The 26,731-nt window shown below is 47.7% G+C and overlaps 1 protein-coding gene across 4 annotated transcripts in view; it reads left to right on the top strand.

The window, feature by feature from the left end:
- Window positions 1-26,731, top strand: part of MEGF6 (multiple EGF like domains 6) — a 284,338-nt gene that overhangs the window by 242,166 nt on the left and 15,441 nt on the right. For all 4 annotated transcript variants that reach the window (XM_032968232.2, XM_032968230.2, XM_032968231.2 and 1 more), the window contains 18 exons: window positions 571-699; window positions 2,237-2,365; window positions 4,505-4,639; window positions 6,105-6,239; window positions 6,863-6,988; window positions 8,334-8,465; window positions 9,306-9,434; window positions 11,692-11,823; window positions 12,371-12,499; window positions 14,060-14,188; window positions 16,110-16,238; window positions 17,451-17,579; window positions 18,787-18,915; window positions 21,560-21,688; window positions 23,300-23,428; window positions 23,840-23,971; window positions 24,975-25,103; window positions 26,177-26,305. In XM_032968232.2, the coding sequence (XP_032824123.1) occupies window positions 571-699; window positions 2,237-2,365; window positions 4,505-4,639; window positions 6,105-6,239; window positions 6,863-6,988; window positions 8,334-8,465; window positions 9,306-9,434; window positions 11,692-11,823; window positions 12,371-12,499; window positions 14,060-14,188; window positions 16,110-16,238; window positions 17,451-17,579; window positions 18,787-18,915; window positions 21,560-21,688; window positions 23,300-23,428; window positions 23,840-23,971; window positions 24,975-25,103; window positions 26,177-26,305 (2,340 nt within the window). The remainder of the gene's footprint in view (window positions 1-570; window positions 700-2,236; window positions 2,366-4,504; window positions 4,640-6,104; window positions 6,240-6,862; window positions 6,989-8,333; window positions 8,466-9,305; window positions 9,435-11,691; window positions 11,824-12,370; window positions 12,500-14,059; window positions 14,189-16,109; window positions 16,239-17,450; window positions 17,580-18,786; window positions 18,916-21,559; window positions 21,689-23,299; window positions 23,429-23,839; window positions 23,972-24,974; window positions 25,104-26,176; window positions 26,306-26,731) is intronic.

The raw sequence follows: 26,731 nt of genomic DNA, 5'->3' as shown, positions 1-26,731 counted from the left end.
ATTTTAAGGGTGCAAAACACGACCGGCACACAGAAACGATATTATCATTCTTCATAGTGTTTTCATACCTTCACTATCCCCAACGCTTTCCTTGCCGAATGGTAACAATGTCTACGTGCATCTGAAGCATGTCTTTGTGTGCGCCTCTATTTATTATCGACGCATCGTATACCGTGCCCAAATCTTTTTCTTAAGACAAAAAGTCAAATCAACTTTGCCCTACTTTTCCACTGTTTTGGTGTCAGCCTGCATGAAAATGAAAACATAAAGCCTGGAAAGATGTTTCACACGTAATCCATCAGAGAAACCCAAATGTAACTCCGCGCGCGAGTGTACACACATTCATCACACATTTGGTTTCAATTGATGTTAAATATAACCACACTGCGAGCATGTTACACATTGTTACGTTAATCAACGGCGTAATAATACAACATATATAACTCTGTCGTGCAGTACATCTGGTTGATGCAAACGCTTCCAAGTAAACCATTAACCGACTTAGTTTCGTGACGCGTCTTGGCTTTGCTGCATATATGTTTTCTCCGTTGTGGTGTTTTCCGCGGCCAGCTTGTCCCGAGGGCAAGTTTGGTAGCAACTGTCAGAGTGAGTGCAGGTGTCAGAATGGAGGCTCGTGTGACCCCGTCAGCGGGAAGTGTCGCTGCCCTCCCGGAGTGTCTGGCGAGCTCTGTGAAGACGGTTAGTAGTGGCGACCATCCACCAACCCCTAGCCACTATGTCTGCCAACTTCTGCCCACTTCACAGAGAACTGCCCTGTATCAAGTGTTCATCCCAGACGCATCTCCACCCACGGCTCTCTGATGTGTCGTCGGGTTGTAACGCGTGTTGCTCGGCAGGATGTGTTGGGGTGCCACGTTGGCAAAATGTTAACTACCTCGCCTGATATGCAGGAGGTCGTGGATTCGATCCCGACCATGATGCCTGGTCGTGAGGATTTTTCTCCGGGTCCTCCGGTTTTTCCCTCCACATTTAGAATCTACATGCGTTTTTAGCATTTGGCTGCTGTAAATTTCCATGTGATAAGCCACTTCGTTGAGGTATCATTTGTATCCAGGTCACTTCTGAAAAAGAGCGATATAGCACAGTGGGACTTACCTGGTCAAACACAAATTGTTTAGTTTTAGTTTAGTTGTACGATGTACCAACGTTTTACTCCACGTGCTGGTATATTTTTCCGATGTTAGGGGAAGTGATGTAGCTCCCAAGACATTGAGCAAAACGTTAGGCATGCAACACATATAGAGAGACACACGCTAAAAGGTGGGACATTGATACACACACGTACTTAAGTGTTCTCTCCAATTTGTTTTCTGGATGTGCCACATGTTGTTTGGCACGAAGACTGACTATTCTGCCATCACGCCACCGCGTGTAGTGAAATATCGGGTATCATCTCGATGAAAACCTATGCAATTGTATCGAAGTGCTGACCATCTCTGCCAGTCTAGGGCAAGAGTTACGAGGTCTATTTATGCATTTGTTTTTATCTACGTGGACATGAACAGCTCAAGCCACTGCATGCTGACAGCTGCTATTGAGAATTTATTTTCTGATTCTGCTGAATGTTTTATATATATATAAAGTTTCCCACGTGGAATGCAAAAAGTCATTCTTATTTCATTCGGGGTGAAAATACTTTGGCCATGTCAATTTATCAGTGACTTTTTCCACATTCTACGCGGATTTTTTTTGTCAGTTTTTGTTTGTCATTCCTTCATGCCATGTCTCGACTCCCTAAGCCTCAGGCGTGAAATGGAATTCCCTTCCTTTGAACATTTTTCATCACGGCATTATCGGTTTACAACATACTTCGCAACAATGATCAATCATCTTTTAACAATGTGAATCAGTTTCGTCTGTTTTTAGAGCTCATCAGTCCAATACAGTCATCATCATCCACCGCTGCTGCTGCCATTTATGTCCTTGTTTCACTGCTGCCTGCTAGGATGGCCTCACTTTCTCTACTCTTTGAGTTGGTGATGCAAATGACAAAATCGCCACACATTCAGCTCTTTTGAGCTCGTGGGCTGAATAAGGCCGAGAGCTTTTGAACGTGCATCTTCCGTGCGTTATTAAATCTCTTAATTTTCCCACGTGCACTACTTTGGTCTGTCGCGATGGGCGTTCTCTTTCACGCACAGAGTTGAGTCACGAGCGCAGTCTGAACGTCGTGCAATAAACACGGTGTGCCTGCATCTGTCCCAACCCTGGACAGGATGTCCCAAGGGCTTCTTTGGAAAGGCGTGCAACAAGAAGTGCAACTGCGCCAACAACGGACGCTGCCACCGCATCTACGGAGCCTGTCTGTGCGACCCGGGGCTGTACGGCCGCTTCTGCCACTTGCGTGAGTTTCCTGCTTTGGGGCTCTCATTCCGGCGCAGGGCCGAAGGTCACAACGTTTGAGCGGTGCCCTCGGTCTCCAGCAACGCAAGCCTCGTGTAAAATCTCACAAACCGTGGTAGGACGATGGCAGGGGGTCCGGCAACAGAAATAATGAGAGGAGTACTTTTTTCGAATTCGGTAAAAAAAATCAATATTTCCAGAGCCGCAATGCACTGTGAATACATAGATGGTGGGGTCCTTAATAAATAGCGTCACAAAGCAGCCCTTAAAGAGCTGTATGGCGGCTCTGGAGATGCACTTTGCCAACCCCTGGACTAGACCCCTAGACTATGGTGACAGCACTCGATCTCAGTTGGGAACCGTTGTAATTCAGTCAAGTCGGTCAAGTTCAAGAAATGCCCCATTGAGCTAAGAAGCTCTCTTTCATCGGCGATGGGGCTAACACGGCAGGCACGCTACAAGGGCACGGGACGGGAGGACTTACAGGGGCTCTGTGGAACGGCTGGTACGATGATACGCAACACTTTACATGGGAGGGGAGGATTTACAGTGGCTCTGTCGAATACAAATCGGGGACATTTTTACGAACAACTCTTATAAAGATGGTCCAATGTGAGCAAACCCATAGTGTAAACTTGTGTTGCTATTTGGGACTTAACCTAATTGGAAACTGATCAAATTCATCAACGCGGTTCCCAAAACCCAGCCACAGACCGAACGCATTTGGCCCTGACAGCTACCCTCTGGCTTCCGAACTGCTAATGAAATACTTCCGAGGACAAACACATGTTGGAAAGCATTACGTAATCAATGAATGTTCTTGCTTGTCCAATGTACACTTACATTTGTTAAATTCAAGTATAATTGTGCATGTATGTTGAACTTCTTTCACACCAGACATAGCCAACCATGCTAATCAGCATTGCAACTGGTCCCATTAATCTTCTTTGGTTCTTTCGGTAAAGTCACGTCGAATGAGACTAAAATAATCAATTGATAAAATAAAATAACACAATAAAATACTCACGACGTTTCGGCCACAACACAAGCGGCCTTCATCTGATGAAGGCCGAGACTGTCTGGAGGACAGACAGTCTCGTCCCTTGACCTGATGAAGGCCGCTTGTGTTGTGGCCGAAACGTCGTGAGAATTTTATTGTGTTATTTTATTTTATCAATTTATTATTTTATTCTCATTCGACGTGACTTTACCGAAAGAACCAAAGAAGATGAATCCTTGCAGTCACGAAAGCTTTAAATCGAAATTTGGTCCCATTAACTTGGAACATCTGTACAAACAAATGATGACATTCAATTACCAGGCTAAAGCATCCCTGTAATGACCAGCATCGTGTCTCTCTATCATGAATGCTCTTGCCCACGTGTGGGTGGTGCGTGCATGTGTGTGAACCCGGAGACCTGAGTTCGATTCCTGCTCACGGCCAACACCAGTGACGATTTTCTGAACAAGTCCTGGGTCTTCCCTAGATCGACTCAGCCTCAAATGAGTACCCGGTGCGATGTGAAAATATTGCCACTAGGGAGACAAAGGCGGCCGGACGTGGTTCTGGCCACCCACCCCCTCGCGTGCTGTGCCGGCCTTCATAGGTACTCACTAACAGCACTTGCCTCAACATTCTGTTGCAGCTAGGCGAGAGATATTTGTCCTTGTGCCGCACTTCAGGGGCCATTGCAGTTATTTATGAACATTCAGCGCTAAGCCCAGTAATGGGGCTGTTAAAGTACCAGCAATATTACACACTGCCATTAGATATCGTGTCAAGTATCAGTGCAAGTATCTAACCGATAAAACGACCATTGTGTTTAGTGGCCTGTGAGCTAGTGCAATTAATTACAATGTTGCAAAGTGTTAGTCTACGATAACCATATGCTCGAGATATATATAAAAAAATGTAAAACAAGGAAGAAAAACTATGCACACGCGATGGCTTCTGTAACGCTTTCCAACATGCATTCATCTTCGAAAACATTTACTTGACGATAACTTAATGGTAACGCTCACTTCGTGCGCGTCGGTAGCAGTTGCGTCCGTAGGCAGCGATCGGACAGCCGGGCTCTGATTGCTGCTCTGTTGAAGTCTGTTAAGGCTGTACGGGGGATCGTTGTGTTTGTCTTCACAGCGTGTCCTAAGTGGGCGTACGGCCCGAGCTGCTCATCCGAGTGCCAGTGCGCCAAGGCCAGCACGCAGGAGTGCAACCCCAAGGACGGCACCTGCCGCTGCCACGCTGGCTACCAGGGCAGCCAGTGCCAGGAAGGTACGAACACGACCAGGGCCATCCGATTACTCAAGCTATCGATGACCCGCCGTCCCCTGTTACTCGACGGATAGTGCCTGTGTGTGTGTGTGTGACGCGAACGTAGGAGTAAGAAAAATTGTTGCACTTAGAAGAAGAGTGGCGAATGCAGGCAGCGATGAGAAGGAAACTGGCACTATTTGGGCACACATATGCAGGATGGACAATAACTGGAAAATGTAACGTGTGGCGTTGTTCGGGGGAAAATGTAAGGAACCAGAAAGAGAGGAAGACCTAAACGAAAATGGCTTGATGACACAAGACAAGAGGGAAGTGGAAACAAATGCCAACATGTGCAGTGGACACCTACGGGCTATCTGCCCCATGGATCGTGATGATGATGATGTGACGCTGGATGGGCGATGTTGGATGGGGTTTGGTGATGTAATCTCCATCATAAACTATGCGATGACATCATCGTGACATCTCCATCATTAACCGCGACATGCTGGGGGTAGCCCATGAAATGGGGGGGTGGGGGGGGGGAGAGCCCAGGGCCAATGCAGATATCACTAATTACAGATGTTTGGATCAAACTCAGGTTGTAAGGTTGATAGTGCTGTACGTTCACCACTTGGTTTGTAGGGGTTTCCTGCCTTAACAAATGGCCTGATACGAATTATGGTGCCAATTGGGTGGCTTAGTGGAAAATACTAATTATATTTGGAGTGAAGTAATTATTTAAAATCTTGATGACTGTCACAGATTACACCTCCTCTTATTGCATTCTATAATGAATGTTAAGTGCCTCTGCGAAGGTTGAATTAGGAACATTAAGCTTCTATCAGAGGTCAGCGCTTGAAGATTAATTAAATGAGCCGTTTATTTTAATCTAACATGGCTTATTTGAAACGGTGCTTTTAAAAAAAAAAGATATGATCGCTTTGTTTTTGTGTAGCCTAGAAACACTCATTGTGGGTTACAGTAATTTCCTCAAGGCTGGATGCTTTCAAGAGCAATTGTTAGTTTTGAAAGCGACACTCGTATTTAACCATCAACATCACCAGATCCATTGAGTGTTATTTTGTGCGTTGCCTTTTTTTGTTCAATGAACAGCTCTTATAAAAATGGGAAACCCGCATTTGTCATGGCCCAGCGGTTGGGAATAATTGGCGAAACGATTATAATTCTCATTTTGACATTTCGCAAAAAGGGGCTGCTGAGAACTGTTTTTTTCCTTGCCCCACACACATGCGCCTGATTATCTCTGCCGTTTCTTTTTAATTCTATCCAACCCCCGCTCTCTCTTTCTGTCTGGCCACATCGGCTGCGACTACGGGCGTAATCAGAACAATCGTTAACACATGTGCACGCTCGCCAGCGACATTGCTTTTCTGCATCGCTTCCGTTTGTTGTTACTGCATTCCTGTTGTTGTTGTTGTCGTTGTTATGAAGCCAATGCTCTGGTCTGCTCTCCTTCGGGCAGTGTGTGCCGACGGCTTCTACGGCACGGGCTGTCGACTCCCGTGCACGTGCGCCGACGGCGTGGCCTGCGATCACGTCAGCGGGGAGTGCAAACTGCAGTGCCAGCCCGGATTTCATGGCACCGATTGCCAACTGAGTAAGCCCCTCTCGCCCCGCGGCTCTGCTCGGGTTGCAGGGGCCCACAATGCACTTCGTCAGGAACTGCTGGTGGTGGTTTTTTTTTACGTAATGCACGAGGCTTTTGAAAACAAAACAAAATTAATCGACATTAATAAATCACAAAAACTGCACCTATTTTGCTTTGTTGACTGGTTTAACTTGTCATATTTTATGATAAATGAACTTTCGTCACCTAAGTGGATACTAATTAGGCACAATGAACAAAAAACGAGGTAAGTAAGTATTGAACAAGTCTATTCTTGCATTTGGCAATGTGTTCAGGAGCTAAATGCCAATGTCGAGACGTCTGCTAGCCACGAGAAAGCTTCAGAAGATAATTTCGAATTGCTATTCCCCTTTCTCCGTTGAAGGAGCGCATCCTACAATGGTGTGCTGAACGGTACCACAGTCGATTTTAACAATGGACAGTGCACGTGAAAGATTTTAACCATAACGTACGCTCAGAATTTCATCGGCAACGTCGTGCTTGAGACATATACTAAGTCGCGCATTGTACACCGTACGTTTATTGACGCGACACAAAGTCCACGTTTAAAAACAAAACAAAAAACGAAGGAAAATCGTACGACATTTCCGCAGAGTGCCCTGCTGGGAGATTTGGAGGCGGGTGCCAGGCGTCGTGTTCGTGTGGTGGGGCGCCCTGCGATCACGCCACTGGCCGGTGCTTCTGTCCACCTGGCAAGACCGGCGACTACTGTGAGAAAGGTGAGCGGAATTTTATACAGTGTGCTTCAAAAGGATGTTAACACTTACATAGGACGATCGTTTTTAATGTAAAACGAACGGATAATACACTGTAACATGATAACAAATGTATGCTAATAGCTTCAAAAAGTCAGAGTCTCCATTTGTTCACCATTATTGTCAACACGTTGCCTGGAATCTTCTCCAGGTGGTCTCCAGAACCCCGAGGCAGCAGCACATTCCTCGCGGTATCGTTGCAAATTTTCCGAAGTGTTAACATTTTTTTGAAACAACCCGTGTAACCGTTCGTTTTTTTGTGACGTACCGCGAGGCTGTTCGGTACGACGTCTGACGTTTCGCTCCGCGTCCCTGGAGCTTTTTCTTTCGTCCCCCTACCTTCGCCACATTCATCAGGAACTGAATTCAGCTGTGGAAACCGAATTCAGTTCCTGACAAAGGTCCCACGAACGTGGAGTGAAGCGTCGGACATCGTGCCGAACAACACGTGCTACCGGCCAAATCACATCGACGAGCTGTGCAGAGCAAGCACGAAGCTTCCACGCAGTAACAACACAGGCATCTTAATGCATTTCCAAATCACTGTGCGTCGAGCAATGTCCTTGGCTACACTGCCACCTCTGGTCTTGTAGGGATATAATCTATTGCTGTAATCATTGCTGTTGCTTCACCTCCCCTATGCGTGCTCATCTTACAAAGTGGCCCATCGAGACTACCATCCCATCAGCAGTTGTGTCTACCTCGCATCTTATTGATTTCTCAAAATCCACCAGGGTTATAAAATTTATTTATTTTTCTGGACTGTGATGAGAATTATCATTTGTCCCTGGTCCATACATAAGGCATGTGTCTATCTATCCATGCCTGCATATCTCCACACTTATTTGTACACTTTTATCATCTGTTAAATTGTCAATGTCTGAGCCATGTAACACATACAATACGGTACATCATATCTGAAATATGCATCGATTGAGAATGTCTTTCTTTACGCAAACTCGCATGTTATTCCACGTTAAGCTTTTGCATAATACCACGTACATCGGTAATACAGAGGCCACCACTACGGGTCGATCTCCCGGAACGACAGAAACAATAGGTACTCTTCTCAAACTATTCCTAGCAAGCATGGGGGGACGGTGGATGGGAGTAGCCCAAATATCGTCGAGAGGGCATCTTCAGAACTCCCTCGAGTGAAGGCTCTCTCTTGCCAGCAGTGACGTGAGCAAGCAATTGCAGGACTGCATTTTTACCATCACATACAATACGTATGCGTGCGTGTGCGCGTGTCTGTCTGTGTCTACGCCAGTGTTGCCCCCTTGACGCGTGTGTTCTGTTTCACGTTCAGAGTGTCCGGAGGGACGCTGGGGTTTGGGCTGCCAGGGCAACTGCAGCTCGTGCGAGAGTGGAGGGGCGTGCAACAGGTCGACGGGAGAGTGTGACTGCAAGGCGGGATTCATGGGCAAAGCCTGCCAGAGCAGTAAGAGAAAACCCATTGCCCCCATTCCTCATTAGGGACCTACTATCCACCGTATGCATGCAGCCATACCAGCTGTTGTAACACAAGTGAGGAGTGTTTGTGCATAGTCTGTGACAATTTATGTGCGTATTATTAGTAATACATTTTATATCAGGTCATTCACGCTATAGCATCCCACAACGCTGTACATTAATTTTACATATAAGGACCAAATCCCATATACAGCCACTAGCAAGGAAATGAAAACCCTACTAATCTTGATTTGAAGCTTTCGTGACTGCAGAAATCCGTACTCTCTTTCGGTAAAGTCACGTAGATAGAAAAATAATAAAAGATAACGACGTTTCAGTCGCAACACAAGCGTCCGTCATCAGGTGAGCTAAAAACCCTACTACCAAGCAAAATAACAACAATCATAATAATAATAATACATTTTGATTTAAAGCGTTCATAATAATAATACTCAAATTAAGAAATGGCACCACAACAAAAAGCTCAAACAATTATTCCCTGTAGCCGATACACTCACATTGCATCGCACAATCATGAGAATGATAACCCGCATGTATTGTCAAGCACGCTGGTAGTTCAACGTTAATTCAATTTAATGCTCCTCAGGAAGCGTTACATCTACATGTTTTACATATCACATTTTCATTAAACACGGACTCAAAAGTCCAACCAAAAAGCCAAACGGATCATCGACACGCAGCGCCGCTGAAGGTGTGATAACAGACACGAGCCAACGTGTTTCTTGAATTGAGCGAGGTGATTAAGAGCAGCGGGGGGTGCTGTAATGCGCGGTGTCTGTTGCTGCTGCTGCTGCTGCTGTCGCCTTAGGCTGCCCTGCCGGGCGCTTTGGTCAGGGCTGCGCGCTGCGGTGCGCGTGCGAGAATGACGCTCAGTGCGACCCCGCCACCGGGCAGTGCTCCTGCGGCCCGGGTTGGTTCGGACACAACTGCAAGAAACGTGAGTGCTGCTGCTTCCCCTCTTTAACCCTTTGCCCGCTCCGAGACGTCTGCGAGTTTTGCGGGGTGGGGGCCCCCGTTCACCGGTGAATCTCGGAACGCACAGGCGGTTCAAAAGCGTTATTTTTATTTAGAGAGGCGTAGCGCCATTGTTTTTAAAGACACCGCACTCGCCGCGGAGAACTATAGCGATGCGACCCGCGCTCTACGATAGCTGACACGATACTGTGCCACACGCCCTCCCGCATGGCCTTGTGGGAGCCTCGGTACCGATAAAGTTACGTTTATTTTTTCTTCCGGTTCCATTCCGATGACGTACACGTATGTCATCGGAACGGGAAAGGGTTAATTGTGTAGTAATAATAATGATGATTTGTTTTAAAGAGCCACCTTCCTCTATGCTGGGGAATCTCAGAGCCCTTCACACGCGATGAGCGACTTACATAACACCTCATCTCGACACACTAGAAAGGGCACCCAGAGTGGCAGCTGTCCCTGTGTGGCACATGGTGACTCAGCACCTGACTAAGACATCGGGGTGGGATGCGGAAGGGGTGATTTCTATGCATGTAATCCCAATTGAGTAACTTACGATTTGGTAAATTTGTAACATGATGGTGGCAAACAATGGGCTGCTCATTTGCGATGACATCGGGGGATCGTAAACGTTCGCAGCAAGGCAGACAGGGCATATTTCACAGTAAATACAGCTGCAGTAATAACCAGGACGGCCTGTCGGATTGGAACCACAAACCTCTGCAACCAGTCGCAAATGCGCTCCTACTGAGACATTTCAGCACCCATGCGGAGGTTAAAATTACTAAGGCCCTACCATTTTGACAATAGTAGGTTCTGTAAATGTCATGACTATAGTGTCGGGTGAGGAATGAGATGGTTCTCATTTCATCAATGTCTGGCGGATGATTGGATGATTGTGCGCCACCTGAGCAATTTGTAGTAAGAGTTGTTATTTGATTAAAATCTGAAAGCTAAGTTGATGATCATGTACACGCACAGACCGATACAAATGTTCATCACACTTAATGTAGCATTCACCCTGCCTCATAAAATATTGAAAATAGGCTAATGTTTCGCTTATACACCCTTTGTAAGCACTATGCAATACAATGTTGGTTTTATAAAGCGTTTTAATCCTCACGTATTTCAAGAACTGCCCGCGATGTATACGCCACAAGACATGATTACATATTTCTGTTGTATTGCACCACTAATGATAGCTTGTGAAATGTTATTCTGTCTGTAATTATTGATTTGTACTTCACCAGATGAGAGGTCTCCATTGCGGATGACAATTTCTGTTTTGTTTTAGAATAGAGGCCTGAGTGGACACAATGAACATGGAAAACCAGAGGGGAAAAGGCTCATTATTGAAGTGCCAAATAACAAGTTCAGTCCAATGATGAGCACACACACAATAACAATCATAAAGACTGACCTTTGAAGTGGATGTCAAGCTTCAGAGCACCACCGTGGGTTTAAAACAACGCAGATATTAATACTACAGACCGTTCAGTGTGCAGTTCCAAGCAATGGAACTGTAACGTGCTCATCAGATTGGTCTAACCAGAATCTGCAGCTTCTGCTTCACCGACCTGAATCTCGGCTCTCGTGAAACAATTCGGAGGGAGTGGTGGTGCAGTGGTTAGTGTACTGTGAAACGAACCAAGCAACCCGAGTTGTAATTCTGGTCACGGCTAATATCAGTGGAGAGGTGATGTCTAAACTGAGTCTGGCCCCGTCAACCTCCACCTGCGGTCGAACCATCAATGATAATAACAATAATACATCACGGAGTGGCATCCAAGGAAAGGAACACAAATGAGGGGACGTCTGTGGAGAAGATGGAGCGTTGAAATCAGTTTGTGTGCAGGTGCTAGGTGGATCATTACATCGCAGGGTCGTCAGAGGTGGCAGTGTTGGGGGGATGCCCTCATTCAGCAGTGGATAGACCAAGGGATATACATTATTCATTTGTCGACGAATACCCCCCCAAAAATATTGCTTTTTAATTTGGACCAATTAAACAATTTAGGTATTAAAAAAATCGTAATTTATTATTGTGTTTTCTATCTATCTGGATTTCGGGTGTAAAGCGTGGGTACTTCTTCCAAGAGGTCTGGCCGGCATGGAAGAGTGATCCAAAATTCACTATCTAGAGCTCCCCCGAGTAAAAAGGCCCTTCCTTTCGCCAGCAGTGGCATGAGCGAGAAATGACTGGGTGCGTTTTTCTGTTTCAGCGTGCCACGCTGGGCGCTGGGGACGAAACTGCGAGCGGCTGTGCGAGTGTAACAGCGTGGTGGGCAGCTGCGAGCCGGTGACGGGGAAGTGCGTGTGTGAGGCTGGGTTCACTGGACCTCGCTGTGAACAGAGTAAGCACCGCTTCCCACTTGCCCCGTCCTCGTAAGGTCTGAGCAATTGTTTCAAACAGACACGCTTCACAATTCATTGGGAGTACGCCTGTTGCAAGGTCCGACGTAAAACAACAACAAAAAATGTCCTCTTGTGCAAATGAGCGGTGGGAAACTTTGGCCGCTTATCTCACCTGAGCCTAGAAATGTATTAATATGAGTCGGACATTATAATGATTCGTTAATGAATGCAACCTTGAGCGGTGGAGCAGCAATTAGCTCACTGCACTACTAACCCAGCGACCTGACAGTTGAACCGGTCATAGGCCTCCTCTAGGTTGACTCAAGTCAGGGTTGACTCAACCTAGCGGAGGCCAATGACCGGTTCAGCGCTTTGGTGCAGTATGCAAGCAGCATCCTGAGACAAAGGTGGCCAAACGTAGCAGTGGCCACCGGCTTCCGTCCGTGTGCCACGCCGGCCTTGACGGGCTCTGGCTCGCTAACATGGCTCTGCGCCCCGACACTCTGCTCACGCCCACGCGGGGCCTTCGTTTGTGCGTGCGTGCAGAGTGCACCGCCGGAACGTTCGGGCCAAGCTGCAGGAGTCGGTGCCAGTGCGAGCACGGCGCGGCGTGTGACCACGTGAGCGGCGCGTGCACCTGCGCCGCCGGCTGGACCGGGACCTACTGCGAACGCCGTAAGGGGTCACCGTCACACGCGCCAACCCCAATCCCGGTCTTCCTCCTCCTCCTCGCGGTAGCAGCAGCGGCGGCGGCAGTGATTCTTGGCTAACCGTCGAACAAAGACGGTCACTCCAGTCGCTCACAGAAAGTCACTCACCTCCCTGTTACTCTTCGATCGCGACTGCCGTGGTTTCTGGTCCTCCTCGTCAAGGAGCATAAACCGTCACGTGAACTCCGATCATCGTCTCAACAGCAGCGGTGGATTTTGGCTAGCCAATGAACAAAGACGGTTACCCACGTCGTGTGCTCTCAGATGTGCTTCTGCTGCCGTCTGGAACGTGCTCTTCCTTCCAATATTAGGAAGCCACTGGAGCTATGCACTGTTAAATCATCTAGATTGACAAACTCATTTATTTAGAACTGCTTTTTGTGTTTAGTTTGTTTTTGCCATTCCCACGCACCTCGAATAAGCACGGTTGCCTAATCTGCTATGTGGGGAGAAAACATATAGCAATCTTATATTTTCACAGTTTAAATCCAGCGGCCGCCCTGGTTAATACCATGGATATTATTAATCACAATACGAGGCATCTGCTTCATGACGGGTATGATAATTTGTAAGAGTAATGGTCCTAATTTGAAAACGTACCTATTACTCCACTGGAATATATATAGTAATCGTCACCCCCAAATGTAAACACTTGGCAAGACCCTCCTGAAGAAGTGTCATGAGCCTCAGTTTTGCTTCCTTGAGAAAACAAGCATAATAATTATAATAACAACGGCCCCAATGGTTTGAATATAAAAGAAATGGGGCATTTTTTTCTAATGCACAACAGCATGCAGAGGTGCCCAATTTCGCACTGCCAAATGAACGTTCTAAAATGTAACCATATGTGGCACTTATTATTACGACATGCACAATTGAATTCCACAGCATGCACAGGGAGCAATTTCCTTTACTTTAACATTTGAAATTCACAATTTAGTGCCACTAAACGCTTGACATTTGCAATGCTGTTGGATAAGCATGTGAACATGAATTGTATTTGTAAAAATAAGTCACTGAAATATGCTAATAAGGTGGTGCTTTTCAATGGACAATCGCATAATACGTTTTTTTTTGGTGCGGGTGGATTAAAAATAATAATTCGATGAAGTGATCTCGGAAGCAGTTCCGTGACATCGTCTTCAGCGGACCATTCTCTTAAACGCGGGTGATGCACTGTTTTTTGAGAGTCCAGAATGCCTTCTTTGTTTTATGACACGATGGCAATCACGCAACTGGAATAAAATTAATAAATATATTAATTTAAAATAACACATATTTTGTTTTACTTCCCCAAGAGAAGGAAAGGATGCATCCGTCTACGGCACTGCAGAAACTTGTTTTTGAGCACAAAACTGTGCACGCGGCAACTCGCACAGCAGCTCAGCGCTGCGCTTGAACGTGTTCATGTTTGAACGTATTTTTTGCGCAGCACATAGCCAACCGTGCTCACCGGAGGTGCGGGGGTAAGGACAACAACAATACATTTTAACGACTTGCCCTTGTTATTGTGTCTCTCCAACAGCCTGTCCCGACGGCTTCTTTGGGATGGAGTGCAAGGAGCCATGCGGCTGCCGAAACGGCGCTCACTGTAACCACATCACGGGCCTGTGCAGTTGTGCTCCAGGCTGGGTGGGCCCCAAGTGCAGTCAGCGTGAGTGTCGCAACCATCCACGTGCATTTGAAGTGAACTAATTCTAAACTAAAACTTTAAAATAAACTATGTTTATTTTTACCAGGGTAAGGCCCACTGAGCTGCCACATAGCTCCTTTTTCAGAAGTGACCTGGCTATTACAAATTATAGTGCAATGAAGTGGCTTATTGTCACGTGGATATTTATATCAGCCGAATACTCTGAACGCACGTTTATAAGTGTGGAGGGAAAAACCGGAGAAGCCGGGGAAAAATTCACACGACCACGGGGAGAACACGCAAACTCCAAATATACAGCAGCAGGCGTCAGCGTCGGGATCAAACCCACAAACTCCTGTGTACCAGGCGAGGTACTTAACATCTTGCCACCGTGGCACTGGTGGGGGAGAGGAGGTGGCCAGGTGGCTCAGAGGTCACAATGCTGAGCTGGCTTTGCTAAGATCGGGGGTTCGAATCGAGGCCAGCTGCCCCGTGGTTACGCTGGGGTTGTCAGGTGCAGCAAGGTCAGTCTCAGACTGGACACATTGTGTGCACCTGTATTCCACCCAAGTACACACACACACACACAAAAACAACACCATCACATTCAATTTAGTTCTGGGTCGTTTTCATACAGCGGCTGCACATATGTAACTGTAGTTGGATGGCATATGTTGTGAGTCGCTTATTTAAACTGAAAATTATGCAGTGTTCTTCATTTCTTTTTTTTAATTAAACTTTTGTCCTGATTGTGAGTGATTTTACTTTTTGGCAGGAAATATATCTTTTTTGGTTTTAATCTATCCTGTATATTTTATAAATAACGTGTATTGTAATGAATTATGCAGATTTAAATAATAATGAATTGGAAACCTGGTTTTCGAGAGAAAGTATTTCGTGTAATTTCCAACTGGGAATCATGAATTTTGTTGGCGATTCTGAATGAGTAGATTGTAGCCACTAAGACAGTGTACTGAGCCATATTGCTCACTGAGGTTGTATACATGTGTAAATGTTGAAATTCTTTCGCACCATACCTCGTTAACCGTGCTAGTTGGAGGTGCCAGGGAAGAACAACCAACAAAACACAAAAGCTATTCTAAAGAAATTAGTTTTCAATTTAGATTTAAAAGTCCATACCTCCAGTGGCTTTACAATATCGGAAGGAAGAGCTTTCCAGACGGCCGCAGAAGTGTATCTGAAGGCCATACTGAAGCATCACCTCAGAGAGCATGGGTTAAAATCCTGGATTGATTATGTGGTTAAAATATATTTTTGTTCAAATATCAAACATATGTTGATCTCTGAGCAGACACAAACAACCTAACTTGATTTGACAGCTGTGGGTTACTCTGTAGACAGCCTTTCGGTGAACCCCTGCGGGGTTTTATTCAAAGGCTGTTCCTTGGCAGTTGAGTTGTTTTGTGGTTGTGGATGATGAAACAAACAACTTTCTGGCCAGTATACAATACTGTACATATGTTGAACTTCTTTCGCATCTAAATCGAAAAATAATTTCTTTAGAACTGCTCTTTGTATCTATGGGGCCTTTTTTTGCCAGTATCAAATTGTGAGAAATAAGAATAGGATTTACTCTTTCTTTGCATGTGTTGCCCACAGGTGTGTGTGGTTCATGCAGACTTGATTCCATGCAAAATGTATCTATTTGGTGTTTAAACATCTTAACACCTGTTTTATTGCCAGAAAGGGTAAAACCTCTTCTTATTATTCGTACAGTTTTTTTGTGTTCATTTTCTTGTCATTCCCCCGCACCTCCGATGAGCACGGTTGCCTATGTACGGTGCGAAAGAAGCTCAACATACGTACATACGTAGCCAGCCGTGCCAATCGGAGGTACTGGTGGTGCAGCGGGCACACACCGATGGTTCACGGTCGTGCGCTTGACGCGCGTTCGTTTTTTTTCTCCCCTCCACCGCCACAGCTTGCCAAGGGCAGACGCACGGCGAGAACTGCAGCCAGGCGTGCGACTGTCACAACGGCGCGACGTGCGAGCACGTGACGGGCCTGTGCCTCTGCACCCCGGGGTGGACGGGGGCGTCGTGCCAACGCAGTGAGTGAATCGACGCTCCGTGCGTGGGAGCCACAGACCCTCCGCGGACCCTTCACGAACCCATCACGAACCCTTAACGAATCCTCGCCGCACTCGATTGATTATCCCGGCAAGAATGCCGTGTCCGCGGTTAGGCGATCCCCGTGTGCGTCCGTGGCGCCCCCTGCGTGCGCGCACGTGCGTCAAAGGAATCCTCGAACATGACGCGAGTTAGAGATGGTCGGTTGCCTCGGGCGTGGCATACGGCACTGAGCTGGCCGCGTTGACGTTCTCGATTTGTGTTTGGCGAACGTTCATCCCCCAGAGCATCTGGGCACTGGATGGTTCCTCTCTTCATCTACTTTCGTTCCTGACTCTGACCAACAAGCAGAAGCGAGTCACAGGAATTCTTTTCCTCCATTTTTTTTCCCTTGGGGTTGGTTTACTTTTCTATGAATCTGTTGGCCTACCAGTGACATGATTAATTTCAAGAGCAGCTGCCCGAAATACCACAGTATATGTTTCCTCTTTAGGTGGCAGTGTTACTGAGGAACGGTATAGAGTTATTTGTCATTTTCCAATGCTTTTCACGTGTTACATCGTCCAATGTTCAATGACAAAGTTTTAGTAATGCAATATTCCAATAGGACTGTAATAGAATAAAAGACAATTTGCTTTTATATTACACTTCATGCAGAGCTTCTCAGGCTGCTTTACAATAAAATCTCTGCTAGGAATAAAAACCCATTTTCCAATCATTCCTTGGCGGCCACTCTTATCATCGGTCTCGACCATCGGCCATTATCCGGTGTCGTGGTGGCGAGATGTTACCTCTCTCTTCCGGTATGCAGGAGGTCGTGGGTTCGATCACGACCCTGAGGCCTGCTGTATATTTGGAGTTTGCATAGTCTCTCTCCCTGTGGTCGTGTGGATTTTTCCCCACATTCAGAATCAACACGCGTTTAGAGTATTTGGCTGCGATAAAACTCCACGTGACAAGCCACTTCATTCGGGCTATCATTTGTGGCCAGGTCGCTTCTCAAAAAGAGCCATGCAGCTCAGTGAACCTTACCTGCTAAAATAACAAAACATGTGTTGAATAGTTTCTAAGTGACTCATCGTGCCCAATTTGTCGTGCCCGAGCCTCGCTTTCTTTCCCCCCGCCCCCCCCCCCGACGTCTGGCTGCACGACGGCTCTCCAGTCAGCTGACGTCGCTCCGTTTGCACCCGCAGAGTGTGATGCCGGATTCTACGGAGCTGGCTGTGCACAGCATTGTATCTGCCGGAACGGCGCCACCTGCAGCCACGTGACGGGAGACTGCTCCTGTCCCGACGGGTGGACGGGCGTCGCCTGTGAAACTGGTGCGTCGCCGCACCGTGCCCCCCCCCCCCCCCCACACAAGTGAAGTGTGCGTCATACACCCTCCTCCACCCAACACAGCCGATCAATAAAGTTGTCACGTGAACAAACGCGCCGTTTTATTACTGCTGCATTAGCACCACCAACTGGTGTGTTGTTGGAGAGCAATCCACGACATTTGAGAATATGTGGTCCGACGTTTCGCTGGTAGTTAAAACCAGCAGGCATTTGTAAGATAACGACAAACATTTTATTTACCTGATATGATCCCAAAAAAAATGCGAATCATAGTATTGGTCATGAAAGGCTGCACCGAGTTAAACTCTTTCAATATACTTGGCCAACATAGAAAAGTAGGACAAAATATCCTCTGCAAGGGCCCTCTAAGACCCCCTCGAATAGATATCCTTCCTCCAGAAAGAAACATGCAATGCATTCCGCATTGGCCAAACACAGTCAATATGACTTTCTTAGTTAAATAAGTGTTTCATTGGTAAGCAAATTATTGGGGACCTTGAGCCACCAGTTGACATGATCCAGCTTCTGCATAGGATAACCACAGTTTTAACCACAATTTAAACACCCACAATCCTTACTTATTTTACTGACCACAGAGGAATGAGGGGATGATACAAAATCAACAATAATCCTTACTGAGCGTGTAAGACTGAACATGCAACTGGTCAGATATCTTGAGAAGGAACCTCCTGAATGGTGACAACCAAATCACTCCGATTGCTAAGCAGCATTTAACTGGGTTAGTACTTGGATGGGAGGCGTCCTGGGCAAACTCAGCTTGATATTAAGTTGTTGCTCCGCAGACCGGAAGATTGTCACCAGTTTGATGATGGCATTAGTCACGATTTATCACTTAACAGTGTGTGCCACGTGAAGGCTGCCATCTTCCACTCTGAGCTTGAGATGCTAAGTGCCAACGATACGGTGATACAGTAAAGAATCCTTACATTTATTGAATTCTGCTTTGGGTCTTATCCCTCTAGATATGCGTGGGTTTTATCCGTGTTTTATAGTTTCCGCCCACATGAAGCCAAAACATGAATTAATGCAACTCGCCCAATATCTTAAATGCAGGGCCTTCCTGAAACAAAAAGTATTGAGACTCTGTGAGACTCTTCTGGATCAATAGTTGTATGAAGAGAATACCTTTGTCTTATTATTTTTTTATGTAATCGTGTAATTCCATTGCAGAGTGCACAGGTGGAAAGTTTGGTGCTGGCTGTCAGCAATCCTGCAGCTGTCAGAATGGAGGCACGTGCGAGGCTAGGACAGGGAGGTGCACGTGCAAGGCAGGCTGGACTGGAGACACGTGCGAGTCAAGTACGTGTCTCTCTCTCCCTCTCTCTCGTTGCATTCATCCCATTCTGTTTATCGCACGGCGAGCAGCTGAACCACGTGAACTATTCAGCATTTGCTCAAACAGGTTTGATTGTTACGGTGAGATCCCAAGGTCAAAAACCAGTCCAGAATGTATTTGTTTGAACAAATGACACTGGATAATGTTGGTCTGGAAAGCCAATAGGGCAGACAAACGAAACAATATCATCCACAAGAGGGCTTTTTGGGTTAGATCGCATAAATATATAGATACATAGGTCGCGTACATATGTAGATATATAGATATATGTATCCGATCTAAGCCAGAACAACTGTATTGTGGATGATATTGGTCGCGAAAGCCTACATGTTAACGTAAACAATACATATACTCACATCTCATGGTTGGTAAAACACTGAGAGCTACATTGTGCAGGCTTGCAAGGACTACAGTTTGAGTCATGCCGGTGTAAGCAATTTGTAGCGTGCATTTACTGAAAGTTGTGCATTTGTGTGCAATTGCAATGCAAGGCGTTATTTAATTTGATTAACAATACTTTGGAATTAAAGTATATGTACATAGACCCAAAAGTATATAGACCCAAATGTTTATTCCGTTAACACCTCATACGTAAAATGCGTCAAATGCCTTATTTGATTCGTATATTAGCAATATAATAGTTTGTATGTAGCATTTACAATCGATGTACAATAGAGTGCATTATTTTGACTTTGATTCAATTAAGCAATTTATCTTGTACAACGTATATAGAGCCATTATTCTTTTATTTTGTCAAGTTGAAGTAAAACATATATCACGGCTTATTTTTTTAATATATATTTTTAGTAGATGAACGCCACTTGGCACTCAAAAACGTATCTTACTACGTCTTTTGATCCACGTGGAAAACTTACCTCACAAATACAAAGGTTATACATGCGGTTTTCATATGTAGGCTATTACAACGGAACACAATGTCCTGTTGCTGCAAGCGACCCTACCAGGTTTTTAATGGCATATGACATCAATTGGTTATTTAAAAAATACACCCCACACCATTGCCAGGCAATAACCGTGGTCTGATTCCATGAACCTACACAGAAACCGCATCGACCACTGACAACCAATATACCCGGCCCCACACGCTGGCATTTGTGCAGCCCCTATGCCAAGGTTTCTTTCCCCGTGAACTTGATGCCCCCTCCCATGCTGAGGACTCGATCTGCCAGACTGATCTTTAGTCTCATCCACACTGTTCAACCATCGCACTGCAGACGGTAAACACGGGCAAAATGCAAAGATCCCCCATCTAGCCTTAACAGACTGTTAGCGAGCACCTATGAAGGCCGTCACGGCACACGAGGGGGTGGTTGACCAGCACCACGGCCGGCCACCTTTGTCTCTCCAGTGGCGATGTTAACACTGCACGAGGTGCTCAATTGAGGCTGAGTTAACCTAGGGGAGGCTCATGACCGGTTCAGATAATCGTGACTGGTATTGGCCTTGAGCGGGAATCGAACTCGAGTGGCCGGGTTCGTAGCGCAGCGCACCAACCGCTACACCACCGCTCATCATCACAACACACTTGCTCAACAACAACAACAACAACCGCCATTCGCCACTAAGTGGCGGTGATCGTCGCCACCGCGCTTGTGCCAGGCTAGGTGCACGTTAAGGCCACGTGAAGTGTCGAACGCCCGCTGGCAGGAGGTCACGAGGCAGACCCAGGTGCCATGGGTCGACTGACTGAGATGACTGGCCGATGCACCACCACCTGTGCCCCCTTCTGTGCCAACTTGCTTTAGCACTCGGCGCTCCGCTCGTTGCTGTGAGCGTCGCTCACACACTCGCTCACCACACTGCAGGTCACATCACTTCTCATTCTGCACCTTCCCTCTCAACATTTTGATTCCCAAATTGTTATGACAACCCCACTCAATTCAGGAAACGTATAAACTCTCATCTATTGCAACTTCAAGAGTGCTGTTTGTTACTTTCCGCTTGGGATATTGGACCTTCTGCTCCGAAACCGGCGAACCGAGTTAAATTCCCGCTCACGGCCAACGCCAGTGGCGATTATCTGAACTGGTTATGGGCCTCTCCGAGGTCGACTCAGCCTCAAATGAGTACCTGGTGTGCTTGTGTAAACATCGCCACTGGGGAGACAAAGGCGGCCGGGCGTGGTGTTGGCCACCCCACCCCCTCGTGTGCCACAGCGCCGGCGTTCACGGATGCTACTCGCTAACAGCACTTGCCTCAACAGTCTGCTACAGGCGATTCACGGGGGAACTTTTTCTTTGTCAATGTAAGCAGGCTCACGGTCAACACACACACACACAGAGGCTCAAGAGGATAGCGCAGTCCACCGACAGTCCTGGGCCAGGGTCCCCCCTCGTATAACCTCGCTCTTTCTCTCCCCCATGAGCCCACGAGAAGCGCGAGCGGAGGCCGTGAGCCGGCGGGACCGTGATGCTTGTTCACCGGTGGTGAGCGAGAGAGAGCGAGAGAGAGCGAGAGAGAGTGAGAGAGAGCGAGAGAGAGCGAGCTCACGTTCCCACCGGCCGAGCGGGACCGGGATCGCCCGTCCCTGCCGCCCGTTGACCGGTGGTGGCTTGGCCCGTCGCGCTGTCTTTTTATTTTGTGCAGCGTGCCCGGCCGGGTTTTTTGGCGGGCGGTGCGGGGAGAGGTGCGAGTGCACGCACGGCGACTCGTGCCACCACGCGACGGGCGCCTGCCACTGTCACGCCGGGTGGCGCGGCCGCCACTGCGACAAGCGTGAGTCCACTCCGCAGCGCACACGCACACGCGCGCACCCACGCACACACACACGCACCCACACACGCACACGCACACGCGCGCACCCACGCACACACACGCGCGCACCCACGCACGCACACGCACACGCGCGCACCCACACACGTACATGCACACGCGCGCACCCAAGCACATGCGCACACACACACAGACAAGGGCCTCCCCACCCCCCCCCACCACCCGTATAGCCTTAAGAGTGCGTTGGGGCAAGTGCTGTCAGCGAGCAGCACCTATGAAGGCCGGAATGGCACACTAGGGGATGGGATGGCCTTCACCACGCCCGGCCACCTTTGTCTCACTAGAGAATGAGTACCTGGTGCGATGTTTACACACCGCACCAGGTACTCTTTCGAGGCTGAGTCACACACTCACACACACATTCGCGAACACATTTCCGTTCTCTTTGAATTGTTTTGCACACTAATTTCCCCCCCCCCCCCCAAATGTGTTTTTGTTACAAAAGAAAGTTATCCATCCAAGTGATCGACCTGGACCATGCTAAGTCACGGTGCTCGCCTTACACACTGGAAACTTGGTGATCACACAGGATTGCAAACTGAGTGATCACACAGGATTGCAAACTGAGTGATCACACAGCGTTGCTGGCACCTGCCTTAATTAGCCTGATTACAGTAACCCACTCATCATCAACACCGTACACACTGAGTACTACATGTAACATTCACCCCACCACCCCCAGCGATTCCATAAATTATCTTCACTTGGGATTGCAATTCTATTTCTGCTGTTTAATTGTTTGCGTCTCATACGTATCGTTCATTATTTGTATAATTTGCAAAGTTTTGATTCATTACAATCGCCTGAATGTAGCATTAGCATATAATTCGCATGTAATTTTGAATAAAAAAAAAACATTCTCGAACGTTCAATTCACTCAACACAATTCATAGCATGCATCGCGTGTGTAATAATCAATTTCAATCATTACCGCCGACTGAATACGACTGTTCGCGGCTGTTCTGCATCGCTTCTACCAGTGTGTTGTTGGGCTGTAACGCGCCTTGTTCGGCACGACTATGCCAGCACGCTTCCTGCCACGTGCTGCAAGCTTCTAGAGTTGCCGAACAACTATTGCTGAAGAACTAAAGAATCTAAACTCAACTGAACTATTTTTACTTTATTTTACCAGGTAAGGCCCACTGAGCTACATAGCCCCTTTCCAGAAGCGACCCGGCACTCGCAAACGGTAGCTGAACGAAATGGCTCATCATGCGGAAATTTATAGCAGCCAAATTACTCCAAACGCATCCCCCCGCAGGTGGAGCGGAACGTCGGACATCGTGCCGATGAGCGCGCGTTACTGCCCGAGAACACATCTCAGAGCCGAACACACAGAGTGTTCACTTCGCGGCCAGCGATTGTGAACGCGAGGGACGCTCCCATACTACTTCTTCAATCTTCTTGGCTCCCCTCCCCCATAAATGTTCCTCCTCCTCCCCCCCCCGCCAGCCCCCTCCCTCTCTTCGAAATCTACTTTGCATCCTGGGTTCTTGAATAACGACGCAGACAAAAACCCACACAGACGCTCAAGCGACGTTTGTCCCCCCGCAGCCTGCCTGCCGGGCCATTACGGCGAGGGCTGCACCCGGAGGTGCTCGTGCGCGTCCGGCGTGCCCTGCGATCACGTGACGGGGAACTGTGGCTGCCCCCCGGGATTCACCGGCAATGGATGTGACCAGAGTGAGTCTCCAGGGAACAACGCTGTCCCAGCGCACAACACCCTGCGGGGTGACGAATCATATTGATCTGTATTCATCATACATCAGGCTGCCATCGTCGTGGCTTTTACTCCATGTCGACCGTGTGTTGACTCGATACTAAACGATGGTGCTTGCAGCAAATACTTGCAGACCAGTCTATCTCCAGTAACATAGTATGATGAATTGTGTACGTACGTGCGTTGAACTTCTTTCGCACCGTATGGAGCCAACTGTGCTAATCGGAGGTTTCGATTATATTTAATACAAGGGCTGAATGCACCCCCCCCCCCTCCCCCAACTCCAAGTCTCCAGTGGCCACCATCATTAACCACCGTCTCTCCCTGCGTCCTAACACGCACGGACCGCGTCCCCGTTGTGCGTCTCTGCGCAGCTTGCCCAGCTGGAACGTTCGGTCAGAACTGCAACTCCGTGTGCCAGTGCTCAGCAGACAATCAACAATGCCACCCCGTCACGGGGAGGTGCAACTGCCTCGCTGGCTTCCACGGACCGCACTGTGACAGCAGTGAGTGAAGAACACAACTACACTTCCTACCAACTTCGGGGGTCTCTTAAAAATGTTAATCTGAAGACAATGTGCACTATCCGCCCAGCAGTATATATGGGTTCACCACAGTTAGTGGATCAGCAGTTTGAATGGAGTAGGGTAAAGTGTGGATAAGTCCACCTCTTCCATAATCACTATCCAGCATGAAAGTATAAGCGTAACAACCCCCCTAGATGGGCTCTCTAGAGCTCCCACTCGTGTATGTAAGTTTAACTTCTTTCGCACCATACGTAGCCAACCGTGCTGACTGGAGGTGCGGATGAAGGACAACAAACTACTCAACACAAAAAGCAGTTCTAAAGAAACGTTCTTTCAATCTAGAATTTGAAAGATTTGGGTTTCAACCTCCAGTGACTTCCTAATATCGGAAGAAAGAGCATTCCAGACGGCCGCAGAAGCGCATCTGAAAGCGGAGGCCCTTCTGGCAGCAGTGGCATTAGCAAGCAATCGCAGCGGTAAACCTTTACCACCTACTCTTTGGGTCTTTCGGTAAAGGCACGTAGATAGAAAAATAAAAAAAATAAAAAATCACGACGTTTCGATCGCAACACGAGCAATCGTCTTCAGGTTAAAAAAATACAGCAGGCAGAATGCCGAGGCAGGAGGAAATATAGCGAGAGAGCTACTGCAGCCAAAGGTTATATAGGTTTGAGATGGGTACAACCCAAGGGTAAGTGGGCGGGGCTAGAGATAGAATTTGCAGGTAAATGTAAGATCGCAGAGCTAGGTATACCTCGGCTGTTGTGTTGCTAGAGATTAGCATGTCAATCTGTTAATGTAACCCTTTACCACCTAGCCAGGTCATAACCCGTTTATTCTGACGCTGTGACCGCGACATTCGTTGGTTGGGCCCTGCGGGGGGGTTCTCTATCTTACCGTGACGATCCTCAATCTGCTGGAAACGTCGGGCCGCTTCGCTTGCCGAGCCGCCGTTGCGTTCGTTCTGCTCGCCGCCCCGCAGAGTGCCCCGAGGGCAGCTACGGCTCCGACTGCGAGCGGAAGTGCAAGTGCCAGAACGGGGGACGCTGCGACACAGCTACGGGCACGTGCGAATGCCCCGCCGGATTCCTCGGAGCCGACTGCGGCCAGGGTACGTTGGACCCCCCCCCCCCCCCCCCCCGCCTACACATGGCCTCGCCAGACCGCGCTGGGACATCGACAACATTAAATATGATGGGATTGGAGGGGAGGGGGGTATTCATTGTAAAGTCTTAATTCAGAGTCCATGTGATATCCTGCTCAATGGGTATTGAAGCGTTGGCGCTGACCTCAGATTCGCACGGTTGGCTACGTACGGTGCGAAAGAATGTCAGCGTATATACATGCATGCAACATCTCATGTTTACAGCCAGCCCTGAATCAGCGGTGGACATTCCATATATTCCTACGGCAGGGGTGAGTTTATCCATTGGAATACCACGGTTGACTTCTCCGCAAAGTGGTACTAATTTTATCGACCCTTCGGGTGATGAGGCCCTGAGTCAACCCCCAGCCAGGATTTTAACTCACAGCCTTGGGAGCCGATCGCTCTCCTGCTGCTGAGTCACTCCGTGATGTGATGGGGCTTAATACACGCACGAGCATTTCTGTAAGTACACGCACGATCAAATATGGGTTCACCCATTGAATGTTCATACGTTATAGGTTGTTCTATGAACGTCAAACAACAAGGGGAAAGTAGGCCAATATTCAATCTTATTTACTCTTTACTCCTAACTTTTTATTTGACTAGGTAAGGCCCACTGAGCTATGAAGCTCTTTTTCAGAAGCAATCTGGCAACAGATGATAGCTCAAAAAAGTGGCTTATCAAGTGGGAATTTATAGCAGCCAAATACCATAAACGTATGTTTATAAACATGGAGGGAAAAACCAGAGGACCTGGAGAAAAATCCCACGCCGCCACGGGGAGAAAGAGACATGCAAACTCAAAATATACAGCCGGCGTCAGGGTCGGGATCGAACCCACAACCTCCTGTATACCAGGCGAGGGGGTCAACATCTTTCCACCGAAGCCCCCCTAATCGAGGCCCATGTGCCAGCGGTGGCTGGATCAATACATTGCTAGGCTGCCCCTTTACTTTTACCTTGCCCCAACAGTCTGTTAAGGCCATACTTTGGTGCGGGGGGATCTATGTCTTTGTTTTGTGCGTCTGGGCGAGCAGCCTGTCCTGCAGGCCACTATGGCAAGGAGTGTGCATCCCTCTGCTCCTGTGGGGAGCGGGGCTCGTGTGACCCCGTGAGTGGACGGTGCCAGTGCCAGCCTGGGCGCACAGGGGCCAAGTGCCAACAAGGTGAGCAACCTGCATGGGATTTTTACTTTGCAATCATCGCCCCCCTCCCTTCCACTCCCCCCACCCAAGGCTGGCAGACCAATACCCACTTGCAGGTCAGGCACTGGGTGTCACATTGTCCTGCACAGGGGACAGCTGCCACTTGGGATGCCCGTATAGACTTGCTGACCTGCCCATTACTGGACAACTGTGAAGAAGAGTTCCAAAGCTCTTCGGATTCCTCCAGTCTAAATAAATATTCTGATTCTAAAATGCTTGAGATTAGATGCAATGCGAAGGAAGTCACTTATCCACAGTATAAAGTGTTCTGAGTTGCCCTGGTGGACAGGGAGCTATTAAAAAAAAATGTTATCAGTTATCGCAGTAATTTAAGATGAAATGGCCATTACTCACATATTACAGAACTTAGAAACATAGCCCACAATT

This window comes from Petromyzon marinus, chromosome 39 (assembly GCF_048934315.1).
Source record: "Petromyzon marinus isolate PM22_M1 ecotype Great Lakes invasive population chromosome 39, UKy_Petmar_22M1.pri1.0, whole genome shotgun sequence".
NCBI classification, from domain to species: domain Eukaryota; kingdom Metazoa; phylum Chordata; class Hyperoartia; order Petromyzontiformes; family Petromyzontidae; genus Petromyzon; species Petromyzon marinus.
This window is presented reverse-complemented; position numbering and strand designations above follow the sequence as displayed.